The sequence below is a fragment of the Heteronotia binoei genome, chromosome 1 (assembly GCF_032191835.1).
Source record: "Heteronotia binoei isolate CCM8104 ecotype False Entrance Well chromosome 1, APGP_CSIRO_Hbin_v1, whole genome shotgun sequence".
NCBI classification, from domain to species: domain Eukaryota; kingdom Metazoa; phylum Chordata; class Lepidosauria; order Squamata; family Gekkonidae; genus Heteronotia; species Heteronotia binoei.
This window is the reverse complement of record NC_083223.1, coordinates 194,308,839-194,334,403: the sequence shown is the minus strand read 5'-3', so window position 1 is coordinate 194,334,403 and position 25,565 is coordinate 194,308,839. Positions and strand designations below refer to the sequence as shown.

Genomic DNA, 25,565 nt, shown 5'->3' with positions numbered 1-25,565 from the left:
GCCTTTTAGAGGTGGTAGCTGAGTGGGCCTTGGAGTTCCCAAGATTGTTAATTTTTGGAGATTTGAACATCCATGCAGATGATGTGGCCACCTCTACTCAGGCTTGGTGACTTCCATGGCTGCACTGGGCTCTCCCAATTTGTTTCAGGCCCCATACATCAAGCAAGTCACACCCTAGATTTTTTCTTTGGCATGGGGTGAATGTGGCTGTGACTTCAAAGGAGAAAGTGCCGTAGTTGGACCACTTGGTTTTGAAGGCCCAGCTGGGTATCTCTACCCTCCTGCCTAGGTAGCAAGATAATTTATGCTCACCTGAAGAGACTAATGTACTCAATTGGGTTCCAGAATTCCTGTGGGATCTGAGGCCTTCCAGCGCTCATTAGACAAATTGGTAGAGGACTGAAATTCATGTCTCTCTGAAGCCATCAAGGTTGTCCCCTGACATCCTCTATGCTCCTATGGCAAATTATCCCCCTGGTATACAGTTGAACTCAAGGGGATAAAATAAGAAGTTAGACAACTAGAGCAAGTTTGATGGCACACTCTCAGTGAAGCTACAAGAGCATCTTATGAAATTTTATGAGATGGTGGTGAAGGCTGCAAAGAGAGAATTCTATTCAGCCTCCATCACATCCATTAGCTCTTGCCCAGCACAGTTGTTTAAGGTGATTAGATTACTGATGTCCCTCAGTGAGAGGCATCAAAATATATATAGAACAGCGGCATAAGGGACTGGTTTTGTGGAAGATAATTTCTCCATGGACTGGGGTGGGGGCAGTGGAGATGGTTTCAGGACGATATAATTGTGCACTTTATTTCTGTTGGTTTGGTGTAGTGGTTAAGTGTGCGGACTCTTATGTGGGAGAACCAGGTTTGATTCCCCACTCCTCCACTTGCAACTGCTGGAATGGCAGAGTTGTCCTTGAAAGGGCAGCTTCTGTGAGAGCTCTCTCAGCCCCACCTACCTCACAGGGTGTCTGTTGTAGGGGAGGAAGATAAAGGAGATTGAAAGCCACTCTGAGATTCAGAGTGGAGGGCAGGATATAAATCTAGTATTGTTGTTGTCTTTATTATTATTATTATTATTAGTAGTAGTAGTAGTAGTATTATTATTACATTGTAATATATAATGAAATAATAATAATATAATGAAATAATATAATAATAATGAAATAATAATAATAATATAATGAAATAATTATACAACTCACGAACCAATACTGGTCCATAGCCCAGAGGTTGGGGACTCCTGATATAGAAAATTGGCTGTTAGCTCTGAAGCATTTGCAAACTTTTTCGCAGATAAAGTCTTGTTGCTCCACCACAACCTACCTGACAATGTTGATACAGTACAAAAACTGGAGGCCCCTTGGCTATCTTTGGATTCAGTCGTTGATTCCTTCAGCCTGCTTGGTTAAGCTGACCACGTCTCTCTTTGAACCATGAAGCTGGTTTAAACCAGGATCCAAAAGAAATCAGCCCAGTATCAGCCTCAGTGAAGCTGGTTTAAACCAGGATCTAAGAGAAGTCAGCCCAGGATCAGCCTCAGCTGGGTCTGGCTCCTCTTGTAGCTCAGTTTAAACCAGCTGGGGTGGTGGGAGCTTAAAGAAGGGATTTGAATAACAATCACTCCGTCAGCCTCAAATACACCATTCTTGAGCTAGGTATGCTTCCTCAAGCAAGGGATGCTTAAAAGGGTTCTTTTCTTATATTCAAAGTAAGAAAAAGAGCAAGAAATAGTAGGCCCATTGCAGAAACAGTAAAGTGCAATTGTAACAGGTGATAAAGAGAAGATAGTGATGGGGGACCCCTGAATAATTAATGAATACCCCTATAATAATGAATAAAAGCATGCTCATGCCTTCAAAAAGAGAATGTCTGATGCAATGTTAGAAGCATACGGCCTCAAGTGAGTGTGGATTCAAGGTTGTAAAGTAGATAACAAAGAGGCCTCGGAGAAGCTTCTTGCACGAGCTGATAACACATAGAGACAGGACGTATGGAAATATACTAGAAGTTATAGGAAGGTGGGGCATGTTGAGTTAGATAAGCTTGGGGGCCTGCTTGCTTGTTTTGGGTGTGAATAAAAACAGTCTGAATGAGAATAACTTTAACTTAGTCAGTTTGGAGGCTTATGACCGGCTAAGTTGCCCCACTCAATGCACAGCAGCCAAGAAGGTCTGAGCGCCTGCTCCGGCTGCAACGCCACTGAGGATGTTCTCTGCAGCTGAGAACGAAATGTCTGGAAGGAAAACTTTCTCCAGTAGAACACGGCACTTGATCCTGAAAGATTCTACAAACCCTAATGATGTTACCAGCCGTGAAAACCTGAAATTTTTGATGGCTAAGTTCTGCCTTGATATCAAAGTAAAAATTCGTTTCAGCACAGTGATGAGTGCAGACCTCGTTATTTCTCTGCTTCAATAGAACTGCTCAATTCCTATTTTTCCTCAGTCTTCTCTTGTGAGGGAAAAAGTGCTCAACATGGCAGAAACAGAACATATGATGATAGAAGGGAGTTGCAGCCTAGGATCAGCATGAGGTAGTGTGTAAACACCTAGTTTCTTAAAATGAAACTAAGTACTTGTGGCCACGTGAACTTCATCCAAAGGTACTAGAAGAACATGCAGATGTAATTTCTGAGCCTCTGGCCATTATTTTTGTGAATTTTTAGAGAACAGGTGAGGTGCCAGAAGATTGGAAGCAAGCAAATGTTGTCCCCATCTTTAGGAAGGGGAAAAAGGAAGATCCAGGTAACTACTGACCTGTCAGCTTGACATCTATACCTGGAAAAGTTTTAGAACAAATTATCAAACAGTCCATCCTTGAGAATTTAGAAAAGACAGACTAAGAGCCAGCATGGGTTTCTCAAGAACAAGTAACGACAGATTAACCTTATCTCTCTGTTTTATTGCTAGATCAGGAGAGTGCTGTAGACATAATCTATCTTGATTTCAGTAAGACTTTTGATAAGGTTCGACATACTGTTCTTGTTGACAAATTGGTAAAATGTGGTTTGGATCCTGTTACTGTTAGGTGGATCACACTCAAAGAGTGCTTGTGAGTGGTTCCTCATCCTCTTGGATCTGTCATACACTGATCATGAGTCAGTGGTGTGATGCGGTAGCTAAAAAGGCAAATGAGATTTTGGGCTGTATCAACAGAAGTATAGTGTCCAGCTCAAGTGAAGTGATGGTATCACTTTACTCTGCTCTGATTAGACCTCACCTAGAGTATTGTGTTTAATTTGGGCATCACAATTTAAGAAGAAGATAAGAGACTGGATTTATACCCCACCTTTCACTTAGAGTCTGAGTGGCTTACAATCTTCTTTCCCTTCCCCACAACAGACACCCTGTGAGGTGGGTGAGGCTGAGAGAGCTCTGACAGAAACTGCTCATGAGCAGAACAGCTCTGAGCGAGGTGCAGCAGATGTTTGTGGAGGAGTGGGGAATCCAACCAGGTTCTCCCAGATACGAGTCCAGACACTACACCAAGCTGGCTCTTAAGAAGGATATAGACAAGCTGGGATTTGTCCAGAGAAGGGCTATGGAGATGGTGAGGAATCTGGAGACCAAGACCTATGAGGAAAGGTTGAAGGAGCTGGGTATGTTTAGCCTGGAGAGGAGGTGACTGAGAGGTGATGTGATAACCATCTTCAAGTACTTGAAGGGCTCCCATATAGAGGATGGTGCAGTCCTTTTATGTTGCCCCAGAAGAGCGAACCAGAACCAACAGGTTGAAATTAAATCAAAAGAGATCCCAGGTAAACATAAGGAAGAACTTCCTGACAGAGCGGTTTCTCAGTGGAACAGGCTTTCTTGGGAGGTGGCGGGCTCTCCTTCTTTGGAAGTTTTTAAACAGAGTCTAGATGGCCATCTGACAATGATGCTGATTCTGTGAAGTTAGGCAGATCATGAGAGGGAGGGCAGGAAGGGTTGCTTTAGTGCTTAATTCTTGTGGCCCTTTCTTATGTGCCCAGGGAAATGCTGATCACTATTTTGGGGTCAGGCAGCAATTTTCTCCAGTTTTGCCAAGGATCCTGGAGGGCTTTGTGTTTTTTTGCAGGTATCACTGGGGGGTGGGGAGAGGTACTTGTGATTTTCCTGCATTGTGCTGGGGGTTGGACTAGATGACCCTGGATGTCCCTTCCAACTCTGTGAATTTATGATTCTGTGATAAGGTGATTGAACTAGTGGTGGCAGATTTGTTGTATAATTTCCAATCTGGAGGCAATTTTGGGATGGATGAGGCCTAGTGAACTGAAACTTAACCCCAACAAAATGGAGGTGCTACTGGTAGGAGGATGGATTGACCCAGGAATTTAGGCATCTCTTGTTCTGGACAGGATTTTACCCCACAAAGGGGTGTTGCTGGACCTGGGCCTCCTGTTGGATAAACAGGTAGCAGCAGTGGCCAGCAGTGTTTTTTACCAGCTTTAGCTGGTGAGCCAGCTGCTGCCTTTTCTGAGCAAAAAACGGTCTTGTCACTGTGGAGCAAGTCCTGGTTACATCTAGATTAGATTACTGCAGTGCACTCTACATGTGACTGCCCTTGATGAGTGTCTGGAAGCTACAGTTGGTACAGAATGCTGCTGTGACTAGAATGGATCATTGGGCCATGGTACTCTAGTTTTGTTCCACCTGCACTGGATCCCAGTTTGCTTCCTGGCCAATTCAAGGTGCCAGTATAGACCTTTAAAGCCCTAAACAGCTTGGGATCAGCATACCTTGCAGACTGCCTATTTCTATATTAATCCCTTATGGTCATCTTCAGGTGCCCTGCTTCTGATGCCCTTGTCATCTGCACCTAAAAGGGTGGCAGCCCAACAAACAGCCATCTTAGTCATGGTACCAAAACCCTGGAATTTTCTTCCCAAGGAGATTTGCCTATCTCATCGTATCATTGGCTTCTGCCAGCAGGTGAAGACGTGTTTGGCATGCCCTCACTGACCATCATTTTCATTTATATATTTTGTTTAGTTATTGTTTAAATCTTGCGTATGTGTAGTTTGGTTTTAATTTTTTTTATCATTTGCCTCCCTGAGTACCCCAAGTTGAGTGGAAAGGCAGCATAAAATATTTTAAGTAAAGAAAGTAATATATCAAAAACATCCCAATATGACCCATGTAAGGAAAAATCCAAAGTGCCCCCCCCCCCCAAATCTCACACCATCCCCAAGCACTGGCACAGCTTAGATTGCCTATAATGAAGTGGTTAATGCAGCAGCCTGGGTCCTTACGGGGACACTGTTAACTGCATACATCCAACCTTGTGCTTCATCAGCTGCATTGGCTCCAGACTGAGTACTAGGTCAGGTTCAAGGTTCTGTTTTTGACCTTTAAGACCCTAAGTGGTCAGTGATAGATGTACCTGCAGGATGGCCTCTCCTGGTATGTCCCCCAGAGAGCATTGCACTCAGGAGAACAAAATCTTCTAGAAGTTTCTGGCCCAAAGACTGTCTTCAACCAGAGCCAGGGCTTTCTTGGCCCTGGCTCCAACTCGGTGAAACTCTCTGCCAAATGACATCAGGGGGCTGCAGGACTTGTTACAGTTTTGTAGGGTCTGCAATGCAGAAATATTCCATGAAGCATATGGATGAGGGCAGCAATGGTTTTTAATAGCAATCACCCAATCAGTTGCCTTCTCACTTTCCCTCTTGCCATTGGGGGGGGGGGGTCAAAATTGTACTGTGGCACCCTATAGGTTTTGTGCTTTATGATTTCTTGCTGAGCAGACAGGTTAAAACGGATAAAAGGAAGTACTTCTTCACCCAAAGGGTGATTAACATGTGGAATTCACTGCCACAGGAGGTGGTGGCGGCCACAAGCATGGCCACCTTCAGGAGGGGGTTAGATAAAAATATGGAGCAGAGGTCCATCAGTGGCTATTAGCCACAGTGTGTATGTGTGTGTGTGTGTGTATATATTTGGCCGCTGTGTGACACAGAATGTTGGACTGGATGGGCCATTGGCCTAATCTAACATGGCTTCTCTTATGTTCTTATTTCTGTATGTTACCTATATGTTTTATACAGGGGTGGCCAATGGTAGCTCTCCAGATGTTTTTTGTCTACAACTCCCATCAGCCCCAGCTACCATGGCCAATGGCTGGGGCTGATGGGAGTTGTAGGCAAAAAGCATCTGGAGAGCTACTGTTGGCCACCCCTGTTACGACTTTTGTACTTCATATGTATGCATAGATTAGTAGGCTTGATTTTTTTTAAAATGTAAACTGTTGTGCACTGCTCTGAGCCCACTCTGTAGGGAGGGATGATGATGATGTTTGCAGCCAATCACAATTCTCCATAGTCCTCCATAAATCCCAGCTAGGAACCTATGTCTTCATCTTTCTTATCACATTATCTTAGTGAGCTGTTCACATTATATAGAATTTCAGCACGTGAAACCATGTTATGCAATGCTCTTCACTAATTGGCACAAGTGATTTGAATGCACCTGTCAGCTCAAAGCTGTGTGTGTCTTGGAGGCTGAACCACAATTCTAATTTTCTAGTTCTAGTCAGTCATACTAGAACCTGGTCAGAATTAACCTAATATCTTGCTTGTTGTTTAGATGGCAGTGTTTCCAGTTTTTAATTCAGTAAAAACTTCTGCTAGTGACATATATTTATGTGATATAACAGTTACCCACTTTGTGTAATTATAGTGAATATAAAGCATGAAGAATGGTATCCAGCAAGCAAACGATGCATATAATGGTCCCCTAATCATTGCTATTGACCCATAACAAACAGAATTTCAGGCATGCCCACATATTCCCAAGGGAGAAAAGACATTATGCAAAATCTTCTTCCTACACAAAGATTTAGAAGATTTTGGATTTATATAAAAACATAACATAAGAGAAGCCATGTTGGATCAAGCCAATGGCCCATCTAGTCCAACACTCTGTGTCACACAGTGGCCAAATTTATACACACACACACACACACAGTGGCTAATAGCCACAGATGGACCTCTGTTCCATATTTTTATCTAAACCCCTCTTGAAGGTGGCCCTATACTCTGAATCTCAGAGTCTCAGAGTGGTCATAATCTCCTCTACCTTCCCCCCCCCATAACAAACACCCTGTGAGGTAGGTGGGGCTGAGAGTGCTTTTACAGCAGCTGCCCTTTCAAGGACAGCTTCTATGAAAGCTATGGCTGACCCAAGGCCATCTCAGCAGGTGCAAGTGGAGGAGTGGGGAATCAAACCCGGTTCTCCCAGATAAGAGTCCGCGCACTTAACCACTACACCAAACCGTCTCTCTTTAATTTCTTGGAACACTGAGTCATGATAGAGATTGTTTAGAAAATAGTAAAGAAACAAGAGATATAACATTTGGCAACCTATACTTTTTAAATTAAGAAACACTTGGTTGCCACTAATTCCCCTCCAAATATCAACATTGGTATCAATTTCTGAAAAGTAGCCAAACCATCATGTGAAAAATTTGGCAACTCATCTTTTTGCACTCTGCAAACTTTCCCAGTTACAAAACATTTGCTTGCTGCTAATACCCCAAAACATCTTCATTTCCCAGAAATCTATCCATTGGTAAAACTGAAACTCCTTTCAAATTTGTGTGTGATATGTGTGTATGCTTTTTATTATGTACAGAAAATATGCATGTATGTTAAAGAGACTGTTTAAAATTTGGATTTGTTGGAATTGACAAGTGAATGACCATCCCAAATAAATTTTAAGATCGTTCCCAAACTGGCAAAATGTGCCACCAAATGTTGACAGTCACTTAAAAGTGGTATATTTTATGATGTTTTAGTCACTCACAAACTCATATATATTCAGGAATTCAACAATTATATTGTAAGCAGTCATGTGGGAATATCAACATTCAGTTAATTATACTTTTATGTGAGCAAAATTAAACTCAGATAACCTTGGGATGTTTCTTTGCCAGGAAATGATGAGCAATAAGATACAAAAGACCGAGGAATTAACATGATATGCTTATAGTGATAATCTTAACTAATATTTTCCCCCTAGTGGTGGGAAGACCCAGGATGAAATAGTACTGGACATGGCATCTGACATACTAACACGATTACCACTGACTGTAGAGGATATAGGACTGGCAACAAAAACTGAAAGTACAACAACTCTTAGTAGCTTTATGTCAAGCTCCATTTGGACTGCTCTTGTGAATGCTGCTAAAGGTCAGAGTTGTAGTTCATATAATACAAAATTAAGCATTATGTTGTAGAAAGTATAATCAAACTATATGATGGTGGTGGACATGGTGGTTGTTATGACTTTATGAAGTGAAATACAACCAATCCATACTTTTAAAAATACGGAAAGCCCTATACTGTTTGATTATTTCCATGTATGTAGAAAAATTCTCATTAGCGGTTTGGCCCTTAGATTTAGTATGCAGGATGCTGATGCAGATGCAGATGCAACAGTATAACTGGTAGTACTAAACTAGCATTGCAACAGCTTGGAGCTGAACGACTGAGAGGTGGGTCATAGAGGCGCAGTGGGGCAAATGAGCATCTTAGAGAAGTGAAGGGATGCTGTATTAATGGCTACATAAAGGTGCTGTCTGTATGAACTGGCACCTCTCTATGACTCCGTTATACAAGCTAAATGCAGATTGTTCCCTTCAGTTTTGTACAAAACAGATGTTGTCACATGAGATAACTGCTATCAAGCATGGCTAACCAAAGAAATTCTTAAAGTGTGTGTGTGTTTGGGGGGGGGGGAGATCCAAGTGATTCCCCTGCAAATAAAAATACCACAGGTTTATGCTTGGGGGTTGGGGGTAAGCTGTTCAGGCAGAAGTAGCTGCCTCCTTTTGCATGAGAATTGGACTTTCCATGCTGTAAGAATTATGCTGATAACATGTGGATATTTTCTCTCATCCTAGGCCCTGGTTTTTATGTCAGTACCCCTTTGATAACGGTGTTGCATCAGGAGATTGACCAGTTTAATCATTTATTGTCCTTAATAATTCAGTCATTACATGCACTTCAGCAAGGTATAAAAGGCAAGATTATGTTCACCACAGATCTAGAACAGCTTTATAATTCACTACTGAAAGGCAAAGTGCCAGACCTTTGGCAGGTAATTGAACAGTCTCACTTGCCACAAAAGTAGATGTTTGTGTTGTTTCCTTTAAAGTTTGTGATTGGTGATTTCATTTTAATATGACTGGTTTTAATATAGATTGTAAATTTCTTTGAGTCACAAGGGAAAGATGTAATACAAATATTTGAATAAATAGTATAGCAAGCCAAACCATTTTTTCTGGGTCAGTAGCTCACAGTTTACACATCAGCCTAAACTAGAATAAAAGATGCTCCTGTCACTGTTAGGATCTGAGCATGCAAATGGAGTGATGAATCCAAGAGCACCGCAGCCTGTCTCCCAGATTTGTAATGGAATCAGTGCAGTTCCATCCAAAACAGGTTTATCCCATTTCTCAGTCTAGCTGAAGCACCAACCATATCAGGGGTGTCAAACTAATTTATTAGGCAGGCCAGATCTGACACAAATGGGACTTTGTGGGGCTGAGCCATGTGAGTCAGAAAATGTAATGCGAGGTAGCAGAGATATAAACTTTATAAAGGTTAAAGATATGTTTTAACTTAAAATACAAACATGCTTAAAACTCTTGCAATATTTTGCTTAAAATGGAAAGGTGGGGGAATAGTGGGATCTGGCAATACAATGTTTAAAATAAAACATCAAGAAAAAGCACAAGGATCACAGCAGAAACTAAAAATATAAAATGCTCTGGGCCTGGGGAAACAATGAAATGGCATTGCAAGCTTTTCTCCCCCCCCCACCCCCCACCCCTGGTCTACTCAGATTGGCAACAGCTCTTCAGTGTCATATCCCCCTATGGCTGTGGGTTCCCAAGTTGGAGTATTCACTAGGCACCAGTTCCCAAGTCCACTGAGCAGAGACAAGCTGGCTCAAAGCATCAGCCCTTTATTTGCAAAGACATAACTCCAGGAAGCATGAGCTTCAGCCAGGCTAAAGGAATGCTGAAACAGCACAAAGTTGCAAGGAAAATGTGAAATGGAATTTTCATTAAAGTCTCTGGGCCCTATCTATCTGGGTACAAAGACCTTAATGGAAAATTCACTCCACATTTTCTTTGCAGCTGTGTTTCATGCTGCAGCCAGACAAGGCAGAAAGAGAAGGGAATTTCAGCAGGCTTGGAGCTTCAAAGGGTAAGGACAGGAGCGGGGGGGGGCGGGGAGAAAAGAGCCCAGCGGGCCTGATTAAACCCTGTGTGGGCTGGTTCTAGCCCACAGGCTGGTCATTTGACATCCCTGATAGAGAACTTCCACTGTATGATTAAGCTTGAGCTTGTTCACCTATATCCAATCCACTGTTACATTCAGATCACAATTTTGACAGCTTCCTACAGTTTGGAGAAAAAGACAGAGCAGTATGTCATCTTCATATTGGTGATACCCTAAATATTTAAATGACCTTCCCTAACAGTCTTATGTTAATGGGAACAGTATGGAGGTCCCCATATGTCATAGATTATGTAAGGAACAGAAATTGTCCAGCATCACCTATTGGAGCTGTCCCTTGAGCTAAGCCACTAAAGTAAAGCACCAACCGGTCCCATTCCTTCAGGGCGCTCTGGAAAAATACCATGGTCAGTGATACTGGCAACCTCCTCATCAACATAGTTGTACTTTCCCTAACCATGCTGTGGCATAGGCAATCCACCAGGGTGACCAAGACTGTTTCAATCCTGAACTTGCATCAAAAGCTAGATTGAAAGAATCTGAAAATGCTCAGAAGGGACAGAATTTCTGAATAAACTGAATGCAAGTGGAACAATGGACTGAAAAGGTTCCTGTGGTCTAATGCATATGCATACTTGACTTTGCTACATCTCACCAACCAGACTGGCATGTTGCTTGCAAGCTGTCTATAACTGTATACGCTATTTAGGAACAGGCAATAAATTATGTAAGTCTTGATTTAAAAAAAAAATTGAGATTGCATTTTATCTGCCATTACTCAACAGCAGTATTCTTATGCGTCATGTAAACCTCTGGGCTCCTGGACTGATGATCTCATTCTCCGACTGAACTTCTTTGCTATGTGGGCAAATCAAGCAATCACCTGTATGCAGGCAAGGTAAAATGCAACACAATGACAGAATGAAAACTGAGCAAAGTCTGTAAATATCAGGAAGCGTATTTTAGATATAAGAAGTTTAAAATGTCAAGGTTAGTACAATAATTTTGAATGTAATAGCTACTATGAAAATCCAGCTGAAGACAATTAACATAACATATCCTTTGCAGGTAAACGCTTCTTTTGAGTCAGATGTGTATTGGAAAAAAATGCTTTAAATCCTGGCTTTCCTTTATAGGATTGCCCTTCCCTTGTGGGTAGAAGGTGGGGCCAGTTTGCTAATCTACTTCTTCACTGAAGAAAGGTCTCAGCCTCCCAGGCAAATGCTGCCTTGACACAAGAACACAAGAGCTTAGCTGAGCTTCTCAGAACTGATCCTTTCTTCTAGCCTTTTCTATCTCTTCCCCGCCCGTTTAACTTCCGATCCCTGCTTCCATTTTGGCAATCCTAGGCAGGTACAAGAACATTTTGAGAGATGAAGAGTTTATTTTCTTTTTGTAGCCTATCAGATCAGAGCAGTCTTTCACACAACCTCCAGCTGTGCCTTCTCCTTTACCTTGGGCTGACAGGGGAGGGGGCCTGGCTGCGTCAGCAGACACCTTCTTCTATGAGATGCCAGCACTAATCCATGTGCCCTTGTACCTGCTCAGAGCCACTCTTCATCATCAATTTTTACTCCATGTGGCACCAGGAATGAGCATGACTGCATAACAGGTGATGCTTTAGCCCACCCATTTCTCCATACCTCCAGCTCTGCTCACTCTTCCAAGCTGGATGGGTGTGAGCTCTCCTCTGTAGGTGAAAACAGAAAACTAGCCCTGCCTTCTCTCAGAATGGGTGTGGCAATCCACAAAAATCAAAAGTGCCCTCCAGACTCTTTAGAGAATAGGAATTTATAGTAAGAAATATGTCTTTTAAAGATCTGAACTTTATCTGACCAGTACCAGCTTACCCCACATTATATATTTGTGTACTGCATTCCTTTGAATCCTTACATTTTTGTAGCAGTTATAGCATTATCTGAAACAATGAATAGATATTCGTATTATTACCTAATTAGTTTGGCCATTAAAAATGATCCAGCACCTCCTTATTCAGGAGTGAGCTGGTGGCAACTTTTAGATTTAATATAGTTATGGGTTGCCTGTGTTTTCCACAGACATAAATATTTAGTGAAGCTTAAGAGGCAAACTGGAAAACTGCTTCAGCCTGATGAAGATCCTGACTCCTTTGCTGACAGCAATCAGGGACACCCCAGTCGTTTTTGGCTTCCAGGTTTCTTTTCCCCACAAGGTACAGAATTCCACAGGCAATTATTTATCTAGCTACCATTATTTAAAGTTAGTATGGGGCATGTACTATATGTAGTTATGCGGTTTTAAGCAGTTTGTGCTTGATAACCAATGAGACTGCCTGCCTTCAATCCAGAGAAAAATACAGGTGCTGTGGTCATCCAACAATAAGGGGAGTTTCAAAATAGGGTGATGGTGGTGATGTGGAATGATGGACTGCTGGTTTATAACCTATTAAATGCCCCTTGGCAATGTCCAATCCTAGGTTTAGTTGGTTTATTTTATTTCAGTAGGGAAATACTTTTGCTTAAGGAAGTGGCACCTTGACCTTGATGGCCCCTGACTAGCCTGATCTTGTCAGAACTTGGAAGCGAATCAGGGTTGGCTCTGGTTAGTATTTGGATGGGAGACCACCAAGGAAGTTCAGGGTCATTATGTAGAGGCAGGCAATGACAAACATCTCTGAATGTCTCTTGTCTTAAAAAAGCTTATAGGGGTCACCATAAGTCAGCTGCAACTTGACAGGCACTTTACACAACCAAGGAGATGACAGTATGTGACATTCAAACTTAAAAAAAAAAACAAACACAGGAGAAAATGCAGCTTGGGGAGGTACGATTTAAAATAGTGATTCTGCAGGTGAGAAAGATCTCTGTTTTCAGAAGATACTTCCAGACATTACTAACACCACCTTTAATGTTCAGTCACACTGTCACTAGATACATAGGAGATAATAAGCAACTCCAGCTGAGTACAGTGCAATTTAAGTGGAATTGACTTTGGCTTGAGATCACTGCTTTATAAATAAATATGAAGTGTCAACTTGATGGATTATAGGGTGTTGCCACAGATTTTTCCAGTTCTTCAGGGGCCACTTTGGTTAATGTTGGTTGCTTTGTGATATCTGAACATAACAGCAAAAGACCACATTCTTGAAAATACTTTTGCTTTGTATCAGTCTTAAAGACATTGTAATTTGAGTCAAAATGAACATATTTCAAGGTGGAGTTGCAACCAATTTATGGCAGCCTCCCAAGGTTCTCAAGGCAAGAGATGAGCAAAGGTGGTTTGCCATTGCCTTCCCCTATTAGCAGCCTTGGAGAGAGAGAGTTTGGTGCAGTGGTTAAGTGCACGGACTCTTATCTGGGAAAACCGGGCTTGTTTCCCCACTCCTCCACTTGCAGCTGCTGGAATGGCCTTGAGTCAGCCATAACTTTCACAGTTGTCCTTAAAAGGGCAGCTGCTGTAAAAGCTCTCAGCCCCACCTATATCACAGGGTGTCTGTTGGGGAGGGGAGAAGGTAAAGGAGATTGTGACCACTCTGAGATTCAGAGTGTAGGGCGGGATATAAATCCAATATCATCTTCTTCTTCCTTGGCAGTCTGCCATCCAAAACTTAACCATGGCTAGCCTAATGTATTTTCAAGCTCTGACAAGCTCAAGCAACTAGGCTGTTTTTTGAGTAAGCTAGCCTATATTCATCACCTTTGTTTTCTTCCATCTACATATGACTGTTCAGTAATTATCTCCTCTTTAGTCCATTAGCCCACTTAAATGGAGATATTAATGGCTAATTTTCAAATGAAAGATGCTTTATTGTGTTGTACACAAATATGATATATACACAAACTGAATGTATAGTGAGGCTGGCTGTAAGAGGTAAAAAGGTAAAGGTAGTCCCCTGTGCGAGCACCAGTTGTTTCCAACTCTGGGGTACTCACAACGTGGTACAAGACAATATAAACGTGTCTGCTATCAGTTTATTTTTTTTTGTTCTCCCCTTTAAAATCCAGCAAGTAAAAATGTGTGAAATAACATCACCATAGTTTTTATAACACCCCTGTAGGACTAAGGAAACTTGTAGCGGACTTTCATGTAACATGTTTTTATTTATTTGATGATGTAGGCCAGAAAGAGACAGATAAGTAGGCTGTTTTCAGACATGTTTAGTCACATTCTATATAATCATGAATGCATTTTATAGTTCACTGATTTAATAACTGGATTACTAACTTGATGGCAAGTGATGTTACATTTTGGGACTTGCCACTCATTTTTTCATTATGGAGACTAAACAAGGGGCAAACTTGATAATGGGTGTTCCATTCCTAGGCCGTTTATCAATCATGCTTTTAAAGAATTTAGCTGTACATGTCCATAAATTATGTGGGTAATCTACATAATTTAAGGTCAAGTACAGCTATTCTTAAAGATGTGATTGGTAAACTGGGCCTAGGAATGGAATATCTATTACCAAATTTTCCCTTTGCTAGTCCCACATTTCCTGTTCCATTGCATACTATAGCACTGATATTTGTTTTTGTATTCCTACAGGATTTCTTACTGCTGTTCTTCAGAATTATGCTAGGTTGAATAAAATATCAGTAGATTCCCTTACTTTTATTCATAAAGTTCTTCCATTTGCTCAGAATAAAGAACAAGATCTTAGAAGTGTAAAGAGAAATGAATATATATTAAACAAAGCTTTTCAGGTAAGAAAACAAGAGTTGGAGTTCCATAATGGTTAAAGAACTTCTGTTTTGGAAGGGCCTGGTTCAAGTCAAAAGGTCAGCCATGAACTCAGTAGGGGGCTGTAGGGCAAGATACTCTTAGTATCAGCTTTTCTCTTCCCCTCCACAGTATGGGGAGAATACTGGCTATAAGTACAAGCTAAGTGTAAACATTACTGAGAATATGTGAGGTACTTCAAATACTTAGGAAATGTGCTAAATAAATATTGAGGGGTGTCTCAAATATGCATCTGGAACCTCATGCAGAGGAAAGTCACCTATTCCCTTTCTAGAACACCTAGGTAATCTGTGGCTGGTAATCAGACCTGGGTTACCTGTGGCTGGTATGGTCAGCAGGAGATGGCATGTCACACAGGTGCATCTGGGCATTGAGTAAATTCTTAGTAATTGTCATGAAAACCTTGTTTCCCACCCGGACTAATTCTGAATCCTACCAATGGTACCCATACCACCAGTTGAAAACCACTGGCCCACAGCATAAGTGCCAGTTTGGTATAGTGGTTAAATGTGGAGACTCTTATCTGGGAGAACTAGGTTTGATTCTTCACTCATCCACATGCAGCTGGAGTGATCTTGAGTCAGTCATAACTCTCTCAGAGCTGAACAGCAGTTCTCTGAGACCTCTCTCAGCCCCACCTACCCGAGAGTGTCTGTTGCAGGGAGGGGAAGGAGATTGTAAACGGCTCTGAGACTCCAATCTCTTCTTCAAGTGCCTGCTAACTAGCCTCACTTTGATACTTTCTCTGCTTTTCTTCTGAGAGCCCAATGCTTGGTTGTCATGGGCATTCAAATACTAGGGGTTTTGGCAAAGCTTTCATGTAACTCCTTTTTCTATGTATGTTTGTAATTTAACATGCCTATCTCGATCCCACATTTTATGTAGATCAGAATAAGTGTTTATGACAGAACATTACCCCTTCTAGCTGTGGGGCTTGGTTACTGTAATTAAGATAGCTGGGCTGTTTTGCACTGCGTCCTCACTTGTGCCTATGCATGCTTCTACATATATATTTCATTATAGATTTTTTTCCCGTTGATGCTTTTAGGAATCTTCTGCACCAAAAACGGGGGTTATAATTTTTGGATTATTCATAGATGGTGCATGCTGGAGTCCTACTAAGGAAGCACTGGAAGAGCCTGACCTGCACACAAGATTTTACCCACTACCAGACATACTTTTTTTACCACAACAGGTAACTGTATTTCATCTTAACAAGAACTTAGTAATTTCACTTTATATTCATTTATATCTCAACTTTCTCCCCAAAGTGGCTTACATCTTTTTCCTCTCAACACTGAAGTAGATTAGAATAAAATAGTAGATTGGTCTAAAGCCAACTAAAAAGCTTCCATGGCAGAGCAGGTATTTCAATGTAGGCCTCCTAGATCCTAGTCTGACACTCTAATCACTATGCCACTTTGCTATCTTGTACACTACTGATTCTCCCCATCCCCCCAAATTTAAGTAAGGATTGCAGGTTATAATGCTATATGTATTAGCATGCTAATAGCATATATTTGGACATAAACTGTAATTATATGGTAGTTGCTAAGGGGCATTATTGTACAATATTAAGCAGAAAATAGTGTGTAAACATGGTAGTTCAAAGATGCCGAGGAATGTATGCCTAGTCCTTGCCCCATCCACCCCCAACTTCCCAGGTGAAGAGAGAACAGGTTGCTTACCTGTAACTGATGATCTTCGAGTGGTCATCTGTGCAGTCACACTGATGGGATATAGGCGCCTGCGCCGATCTCGATCGGTATTCTTGAAAGCTGCGGATTTCCGCGCCCCAGGCCCAGTGCGCATGCGCAGAAGCCCCACTGCGCATGCCCACAGGGACTGGAGCGGACATCACGCCAGTTCCTTCTGACCGCTGCGTAAGCCCTTAGAGATGGACCGGCAGCGGAGGGGAAGGAGGGCGGGTAGTGTGACTGCACAGATGACCACTCGAAGATCATCAGTTACAGGTAAGCAACCTGTTCATCTTCTTCGTGGTCTCTGTGCATCACACTGATGGGAGATTAGCAAGCAGAGTCCTACCTGGAGGAGGGTGCAACGGTCCATCATCGAGAAGCCTCTTGAAGCACCGCACGGCCCACTGATGAGCGTCTACGCCAGTCCAGGTCCAACGCATAATGGTTTACAAACGTATGCGGGGAGTACCAAGTGGCCGCATCACAAATGTCCTTCAGTGGGATTCCTCTCATAAAGGCTGCCGATGTCGCTAGGGCTCTAGTGGAGTGAGCTCTAATCTGTCTTGGCAGGGGCCTCTTGTTTAACAAGTAGCATAGTTTTATCGTCTCAGTTATCCACTTGGAGATCCGCTGTGACGATACTCTTACACCTTGTGATGTTGTGGAATATGAGACAAAAAGTCTAGTGTCCTTACGTCCAGGCCTCACTCTATGTAAGTAGAACGAGAGTGCCCTTTTTACATCTAGAGTGTGAAGTTTCCTCTCCCAGTCTGAACTTGGGTTTGGAAAGTACACGGGTAAGCATATTTCTGCATTCAGGTGAAAGGCAGATGTCACTTTCGGAAGGAAGGTTACGTCCGGGCGCAGCCTCACTCCTTCCGCGCTGAATTTCAAGTATGGGTCATCGCAGCGCAACGCTGCCAGTTCACCGACCCTGCGGGCTGAGGTAACGGCCACTAGAAAGGCTGTTTTCCAAGACAGTAATTGCAAGGAACATGTCGCCATTGGTTCGAAGGGTTTTCCCGTTAACGCCTGCAACACTGCTGGAAGGTCCCAGGCCGGGGCTGGGTCACGTACCGTAGGGTACAATCTTGCTAAGCCCTTTAAGAACCGTTTAGTATCAGGGTGAGAAAATACCGAATGGCCTCCCAATTGTTCATGGTTAGCCGATATAGCTGCCAGGTATACCCTCAGCGATGACACCGTTAGTCCCTTGTCCATTAGTGAAAGCAAAAAGTCTAATAGTAGTGGCAGGCCTGCTGTCCTAGGTTCTTTATTAGCCTTGTTAACAAATTGGGCAAACCTTGTCCATTTATACTGATACGATTTTCTCGTGGATAACTTTCTACTATTCAGCATGACGTCAAGGGCTCTGTCCGACAATCTCGTCACTCCAGCCGCCAAGCTGTGAGTTTCAGGTGGGGTACATCGTGGTGAATCACCCTGCCGTCGTGAGATAGTAGAAGGTCTGAGCTCACTGGAAATTGGTGGAACCTCCCGTGAGACAGCCGCAGTATCGGGGAGAACCATTGTTGTCTGGGCCACCATGGTGTGATGAGAATCCCCTTGGGGCGTTCTAAATGAATCTTGTGAACCACCCTCGTGATCAGTGGGATCGGTGGGAAGAGGTACACGTGCCGGCGGGACCATGGGATCAGTAACCCGTCTCCCAACGATAGGGGGTCTGCCCCCCCTCTGCAGCAAAATTTTTCGCATTTTGAGGTGCTGCGTGTGGCAAACACGTCCACTTCCGGTGTGCCCCATTTCTGGAACACCGGCCGAAGGAACTCCCAATTGAGTTCCCATTCGTGGAGAGAGGCCCCCCCTCGACTGAGGTAATCCGCACAGGTGTTCAGATTGCCTGGCAGATGTGTGGCTACTAGAGTTGTGTCCAATTCTCTGCAGATTTCCCAAATCCTTAGGGCTAGAAAGCACAGTTTCCTTGAAACCGTGCCGCCTTGTCTGTTCACATAAGAGAGGGCAGTGGTGTTGTCTGTCAAGATCGCTACCGTTCTCCCCGTAATCAGGTGTTTGAAGGAGAGGACGGCATGATGTATGGCCAGCAGCTCCAGGAAGTTGATGTGGTAACGCAGAAGATCCTGAGGCCATTTGCCCCCCACACACATGTCGTTCGCGTGTGCACCCCAGCCCCACAGGGATGCATCCGTGGTTATAGTCAGCGTGGGAGTCTGCCTGTGGAACGGGGCTCCCTGGAGGAGGTTCTGTCTCTCCTGCCACCAGGGCAGGGTCCAGAGCACCGACGGTGGGACCGTCAGTTGGCGTGAAGGGGGGTCTGTTTGGCAGTTGAACACACGTAGGAACCACAGTTGCAGTGTCCTCATGTGGAATCTGGTGAATCTCAGTACTGCCGTGGTCGCTGCCATCAAGCCCAGGAGGCGTTGAATTTGGAACGCCGTGACTGTAGGGTTGGTCAGGAACACGTGTATTAGAGATATGATGTCTTCCGCCCTTTGTGTCGGCAGGAACGCCCTGCAGGCTTTTGAGTCCAATATGGCCCCTATGAATTGCACCCTCTGGGAGGGCTGCAACGCCGATTTCTTTAGGTTGACCTGTAGGCCTAATTTTTGCAGAAGGGCTAAGGTGACTTCTACGTGCCGTGCTAAAAGTATTTCCGAACTCGCTACCAGCAGCCAGTCGTCTATATAGGGAAAGACAATTATGTTATCAGCATAATTCTTACAGCATGGAAAGTCCAATTCTCATGCAAAAGGAGGCAGCTACTTCTGCCTGAACAGCTTACCCCCAACCCCCAAGCATAAACCTGTGGTATTTTTATTTGCAGGGGAATCACTTGGATCTCCCCCCCCCCAAACACACACACACTTTAAGAATTTCTTTGGTTAGCCATGCTTGATAGCAGTTATCTCATGTGACAACATCTGTTTTGTACAAAACTGAAGGGAACAATCTGCATTTAGCTTGTATAACGGAGTCATAGAGAGGTGCCAGTTCATACAGACAGCACCTTTATGTAGCCATTAATACAGCAGCCACCACCACCATGATCTTTGTAAAAACTCTCGGTGCCGTAGAGAGGCCAAAGGGCAAAGCTTTGTATTGGTAGTGGGAGTCTCCAATTGTGAATCTGAGGAACTTTCTGTGGCCCTGATGTATGGTCACATGGAAGTAGGCATCTTGCAGGTCTAGTGTGGCCATCCAATCCCCTTGGTTCAGTAGGGGTAGGATGTTCTGTAGGGAGACCATTCTGAATTTGTGGTTTTGTATGAAATTGTTTAGGCCTCGTAAGTCCATGATGGGTCGAAGGCCTCCATCCTTTTGGGGGATGGTGAAATAACGGGAGTAAAACCCTCGCCCCTCTTGGTTGGTTGGCACCTTCTCTATCGCATCTTTTTGGAGAAGCGATTGGACCTCTTCCTGTAGAGTGAGAGATGCTCTGGTGTGAATGACAGTGGGAACTGTGGGGTTTTCTCTGAATTCTATTTGATAACCCTCGCGGATTATCGACAGAACCCATTTGTCCGTAGTGATTGTGGACCATGCCGGAGAGTATGGGAAAAGTCTGGTATGGTGTGAGTCCGAAAGGTAGGGGGCAAAACAGGGGGAAGGGCAGTCAAAGACCCTGTTTGGACGGTCTATTCCCCTTTTGTCTGGATGGCTGTGACGAATTAGGTGAGTACTTCGTTTTCGGGTTGTACGGCGGCTTGGAGTAGGTTGAGGAACCTTTGGGCCTCCATTGTTGCTCGGTGGGTTGCTTGGAGAATGGCTTCTTACTCCAAGGTTTGTTCCAGGAGCGTTTCCCCTGGGTTCTAGATGACATGGGAACCCCCAAATTGCGAGATGTTTTGATGCTTTTGTCCATCTCTTGCAATATGGTGTCTGTGGTGGAGCTGAATAGCCCACTTCCGTCAAAGGGAAGATCTTCGATGCAGGATTGTGTATCCGGCTGGAGTGCCGTCGACCTCAACCAAGAGTGGCGTCTTAAGGTGATAGCTGAGGTGAGTGTTTTTGCTGAGATGTCACCTGCATGTTTAGCCGAATTAATTTGCTGCTTAGCTAGTGCTATGCCTTCCCTTTGAATTTTCTTGAGTGCCTGTTTGGCTTGTTCTGACAGGTCCGGAAGTGTTGATAACTGATCCCATAGGGCGTATTGGTAGCGGCCCATGCACGCGCCATAATTTGCCACCTTTATTCCCAGCGAGCCTGCCGTATAAATTTTTCTGCCTAAATTGTCCAACTTCTTTCCCTCCTTGTCTGGAGGAGAAGCATGTGTCTTTCTGGCCTTTGACGAGGACGCCACCACCACCGAGTTTGGCTTCGGGTGGGTAAACAAAAACTCGGCTGTGGATTCCTGGACTCGATACATGTGGTCGAGTCTTCGGGAGCTTATTGGTGTTGAGGCTGACTTGTCCCACGATGCTTTTGTCGTGTGTAGCATCACCGTAGTAAGCGGTAAAGCTATGGCCGTCGAGGTATCCAATTGTACGACATCGAACACGTTATCGGTAACCACCGGCTTGGGTTGGACCGTCGGTAGCGATAGAGTGTGTGCCATCCTTTTAATTAAATCTCCATATGATTTTAAGTCCTCTGCTGGAGATATGGGCAACTCATCGCCTACCTTGCTGGATGGAGCTGGCTCTTCCGGCGAAGAAATTTCCTCTCGGGGAGAGTCTTCCCCGGATGTTGGGGAGCCTTCTCTGGATCCTGAGTGCTCCGAGGAATGCTTGGGTGTTTCTTGGGCCCTTGGTGACTCGGGAGTCTTCCGCTCGGGGCTCCGAGATCGTGGGGTAGTTTTCGGCTCTTTCGGTGGCGTTGCGTCCGGTGGTTTCGACACCGACGCCGACGGTGTGTGTCGAGGTCGGTATGACGTTCGGGATCTGACAGATGCTTCCGATTGTTGGTCCCAATCCAGATGTCTGGGAGGGAACCAGGGGAACATAGAAGGCATGGGGCAGGACCCGTAGAGGTACTGCCACTGTCTTTGATCCCACGACATTGTAGGTGGCTTCGGTGGAGAACGATCCCTGTTGCGAGATCTCTCCTCTGAATCTCTGGATCGATGCCGATACCGGGGAGCGTGTCGAGGGCTTCTTGAACGGTCGCGCCCGCGGTCCTCCCTCGGCGTGGTAGATCGATCTTCCTTGGGGTGCTGGGTTTGCCGACGATCGGGGCTGACTGATGGTTCCCTGATCGGCGTTCGGGGTTGAGCGGTGTCCTCCACTGTGTGTATCTCCAGTGGGCTGCTCTCCGCTCCCGATCTCTGGGATAGCTCTAAGTCGCGATCCGAGTCGGATGAAATGGCGATCTGCGTCGACATCGATGCCAACACCGGGGGGCTTAACCGGCGGCGTGGGGAAGCGAACAGCTTCAGTGGCGGTACTCTCGCCGTCGATCCCGATGGTGACGTCGGTAGCGAAGTTGCGGACGATCGATGTTTGTCCGATTTCTTCTTTTTCTTCGCTTCCGGCTGCAGTCCCTTCTCCTCCCTTGGCCGTTTTGCAGGAGTGGAGGAGGCGGACTTTAATGCCGAGCCCGATTTTGTGGGGCGTTCGGCGTCGGAGGTGCTCTTGTCGGCGCCGAGCGACTCCGATGTCGACGGGGTGTGCGTCGCTGCCGACGTTCGTTTAGGCGACAGTGCTTTCTCCATCAGTGCCGCTGCTAAACGACCCACGCGGTTCTTTTTCGTCTGGCGGGAAAATTTTGCGCAGTGGACACACGCGTCGGGGATATGCGTTTCTCCCAAGCAAAAAAGGCAAAGAAGGTGTCCGTCTGTGGGGGAGATCTTGCTACCGCAGTTCTTACACCTTTTGAAAAATCCCCACCGTTTTTCCATACGGGGGGGGGGGGGTGAGGGAAAGGCGGGAAAAAGGGGGAAAACTGAGGGAAAAGTTTCGGAAAATGCTTTCGCCTTCTCCCTCCCTAGTCTTTAAAAAGACTGTTGTGTGGTCTATGCCAAGTAAAGTTCTATAACGTTCAAAATCCAACAACTAGCAACTTCCAAGAAAAGGATTTCTACCGACCGTGCGAGAGATCGACCGATCCAAGCGGCGGTCAGAAGAGAACTGGCGGGATGTCCGCTCCGGTCCCTGTGGGCATGCGCAGTGGGGCTTCTGCGCATGCGCACTGGGCCTGGGGCGCGGAAATCCGCAGCTTTCAAGAATACCGATCGAGATCGGCGCAGGCGCCTATATCCCATCAGTGTGATGCACAGAGACCACGAAGAAGATCAAAAGAATTCTCACCTGGTTCCTTACAACCTCTCAAATGGCTCTGTGCAATTGTATTCTCCAAGTGCAAATATTAGCTGCAGAGCTATTTCAAGCACATGAGAAAGAATGAAAAGGCTCTGTAGTCCCTGATGTCTGAGTGTTTTTAGTGCTTGTGTGCAGTACTCAGTGCAATCCAGTTTGTCTGATGTTCATGCTGTGTACACATACCTTGTCTGTTGTAAGCATGTGATGTATTCTATCCACCTGTTTCTGGTGGCCCTGGTGTGTCTCCCTGTGTTTCAGATGTCCTGTGCCTACTAGTCCATCTACCCTTTGTTGTGCTAGAAATGAAATCTATGGAACACTCACTTTAACATGCTGGTGCTGCAAACCCATGGTGGAAGATCAGACACACAGCACTCAACTTTTGACATGGATATTTTATGCAGAGCCTTGTACATGCTATAATCCATTCCCTGCAATTCTTTCAACTCAAAAAAGGGACAAGGACTTGTGCTCTTGCTATAAATGCTTTGCATTCCTTGAATGTATATGAATAGCAAGTACAATGCTTTCCACACTGTTCTTCACTGAGCCCTCTATACAGTATGCCAGAGGTCCCCAACAATCGGTCCATAGCCTGTTAGCAACCAGGCCATGAGTTATATAATTATTTCATTATATATTACTATGTAGTAGTAATAATAATAATACATTGGATTTATATCCTGCCCTCCACTCCAAATCTCAGAGTGGCTCACAATCTCCTTTACCTTCCTCCTCCACAACAGACACCCTGTGAGGTAGGTGGAGCTGAGAGAGATCTCATAGAAGGTGGCCTTTCAGGGACAACTCTGCGAGAGCTATGGCTAACCCAAGGCCATTCCAGCAGCTGCAAGTGGAGGAGTAGGGATTCAAACCCCAGTCTCCCAGATAAATCTGCACACTTAACCACTACACCAAAACAAAGTGCACAATTGTATCATCCCAAAACCATCACACACACACATCACCGCCCGGTCCATGGAAAAATTGTCTTCCACAAAACAGGTCCCTGGTGCCAAAAAGGTTGGGGATCACTCCTGTATGGTATATTTAAAATGTCATTAAAGTGATTTGTTTTTATTTACTTCAACAAAATGGTTTTTTTCAGATTGGGTCCCATCAAAGTTCCCATTACCTGGAGGAGGAAGCACAGTTTCTACTTTATGAATGTCCATTATACTGGACACCTCAAAGATCTGGAATACTGTCCACTACAGGAATATCATCTAATTTTGTAACCTCAATCAATCTACCAGTTCTGCTAACTCCCAGCCACTGGATAACAAGAGGTGTAGCACTGCTGTGCCAATTAGATGACTGAGGAATGTAAAAGAAAGAACTCCAAAATATTTAGCTTTCAGCAGCTAGATGACTTATGTAAACTCTGAATGTATGGTGATAAAATGCAAATATATATATTTTTCTTGCTGCTTTATCTTTTCATCATTTATCATCTTATTTAGCAGCACATTATTGTAACATTACAATCTCTGCTCACCTTTCCTCCCTTCTCAAATTTATTTCAGATCTCTTTATGGTGGCAAAATCCTTAATTACAAAGTATATTCTTTTCTTAATCTAATGGTCTCACAACCTAGTGTTAGGTCAAAAACTGCTTATATGTTTCTAAGCTTGCCCTTCTGTTTTCTTCTCTAACCACTGCCTTCATAAAGAATGTGCTTTATCATTTTAGTCATCCTTCCCTGAACTATTTTCCAGCTCCTACAAAAGTGTTCCTCAAACTTTCTGGGGTGGGAATTTATGCTTACTGGATCCACCACACTTCTTGGTATCACACAGCTACCTGCATGACAAAAGGCTTCCGAATTAAAACTAACCTGTTGTTTAAATCAGTGATTTAACTTTCAGTGATTTAACTTAATAATAATAATAATAATTTTATTTTTATATCCCGCCCTCCCCCGCCAAAGGCGGGCTCAGGGCGGCTCACAGACATGGAATTCCATGATTCAATAAAACAATGCAAACAGTCTCAAATACAATCAATTACATAATAAATTATTTAAAATAGATAAAATATATAAAATGGGTGCTAAAATACTGTAAGTCACTTAAATCAGTGATTTCTACTATACATACATATACTGCTGAACATGCACTGGCCACTTTCAAAAATCCATCTTTCAAGAATCTACATTTTAGCATGATTCTTGTAGATCTTTTGCATGCACACAGAATGCCACATTCAAACAAAGGACATTGTCTATTATTTGTTAACTTATTCCCATTACAGAGACAGCCATGAAGAAGAAAGAAGACTGGAGATTTATACCCCGCCTTTCTCTCTGAATCAAAGTCTCAGAGTGGCTTACAATCTTCTTCCCCCACAACAGACATCCTGTGAGGTGGATGGGGCTGAGAGCTCTGGCAGCAGCTGCCCTTTCAAGGACAACTCCTATGAGAGCTATGGCTAACCCAAGGCCATTCCAGCAGCTGCAAGTGGAGGAGTGGGGAATCAAACCCAATTCTTCCAGATAAGAGTCTGCGCCCTTAACCACTACACCAAACAGTGCTGGTATTCATGAGAGATTATCTACCAGAGCTACTTGCAAAAACAGGTAGCAAACATTTGATTCATGGCCAACAAATGATATCACTGTTTTTCAAAGACAGAAAAAACACCATGGTAAATAAATGAATCTTCAAGAAAGC

General features: G+C 44.1%; 1 protein-coding gene across 1 annotated transcript in view; it reads left to right on the top strand.

Annotated features, from left to right (window-relative positions):
* Positions 1–24,325, top strand: part of LOC132576570 (dynein axonemal heavy chain 6-like) — an 82,515-nt gene extending 58,190 nt beyond the window's left edge. Inside the window, exons 8-14 of the mRNA XM_060245865.1 lie at positions 8,010–8,179; positions 8,893–9,089; positions 11,023–11,135; positions 12,295–12,428; positions 14,762–14,919; positions 16,005–16,151; positions 24,001–24,325. Coding sequence (XP_060101848.1) covers positions 8,010–8,179; positions 8,893–9,089; positions 11,023–11,135; positions 12,295–12,428; positions 14,762–14,919; positions 16,005–16,151; positions 24,001–24,213 — 1,132 coding nt within the window. The 3' untranslated portion in view covers positions 24,214–24,325. The remainder of the gene's footprint in view (positions 1–8,009; positions 8,180–8,892; positions 9,090–11,022; positions 11,136–12,294; positions 12,429–14,761; positions 14,920–16,004; positions 16,152–24,000) is intronic.
* The last annotated feature ends 1,240 nt before the right edge of the window (positions 24,326–25,565 follow it).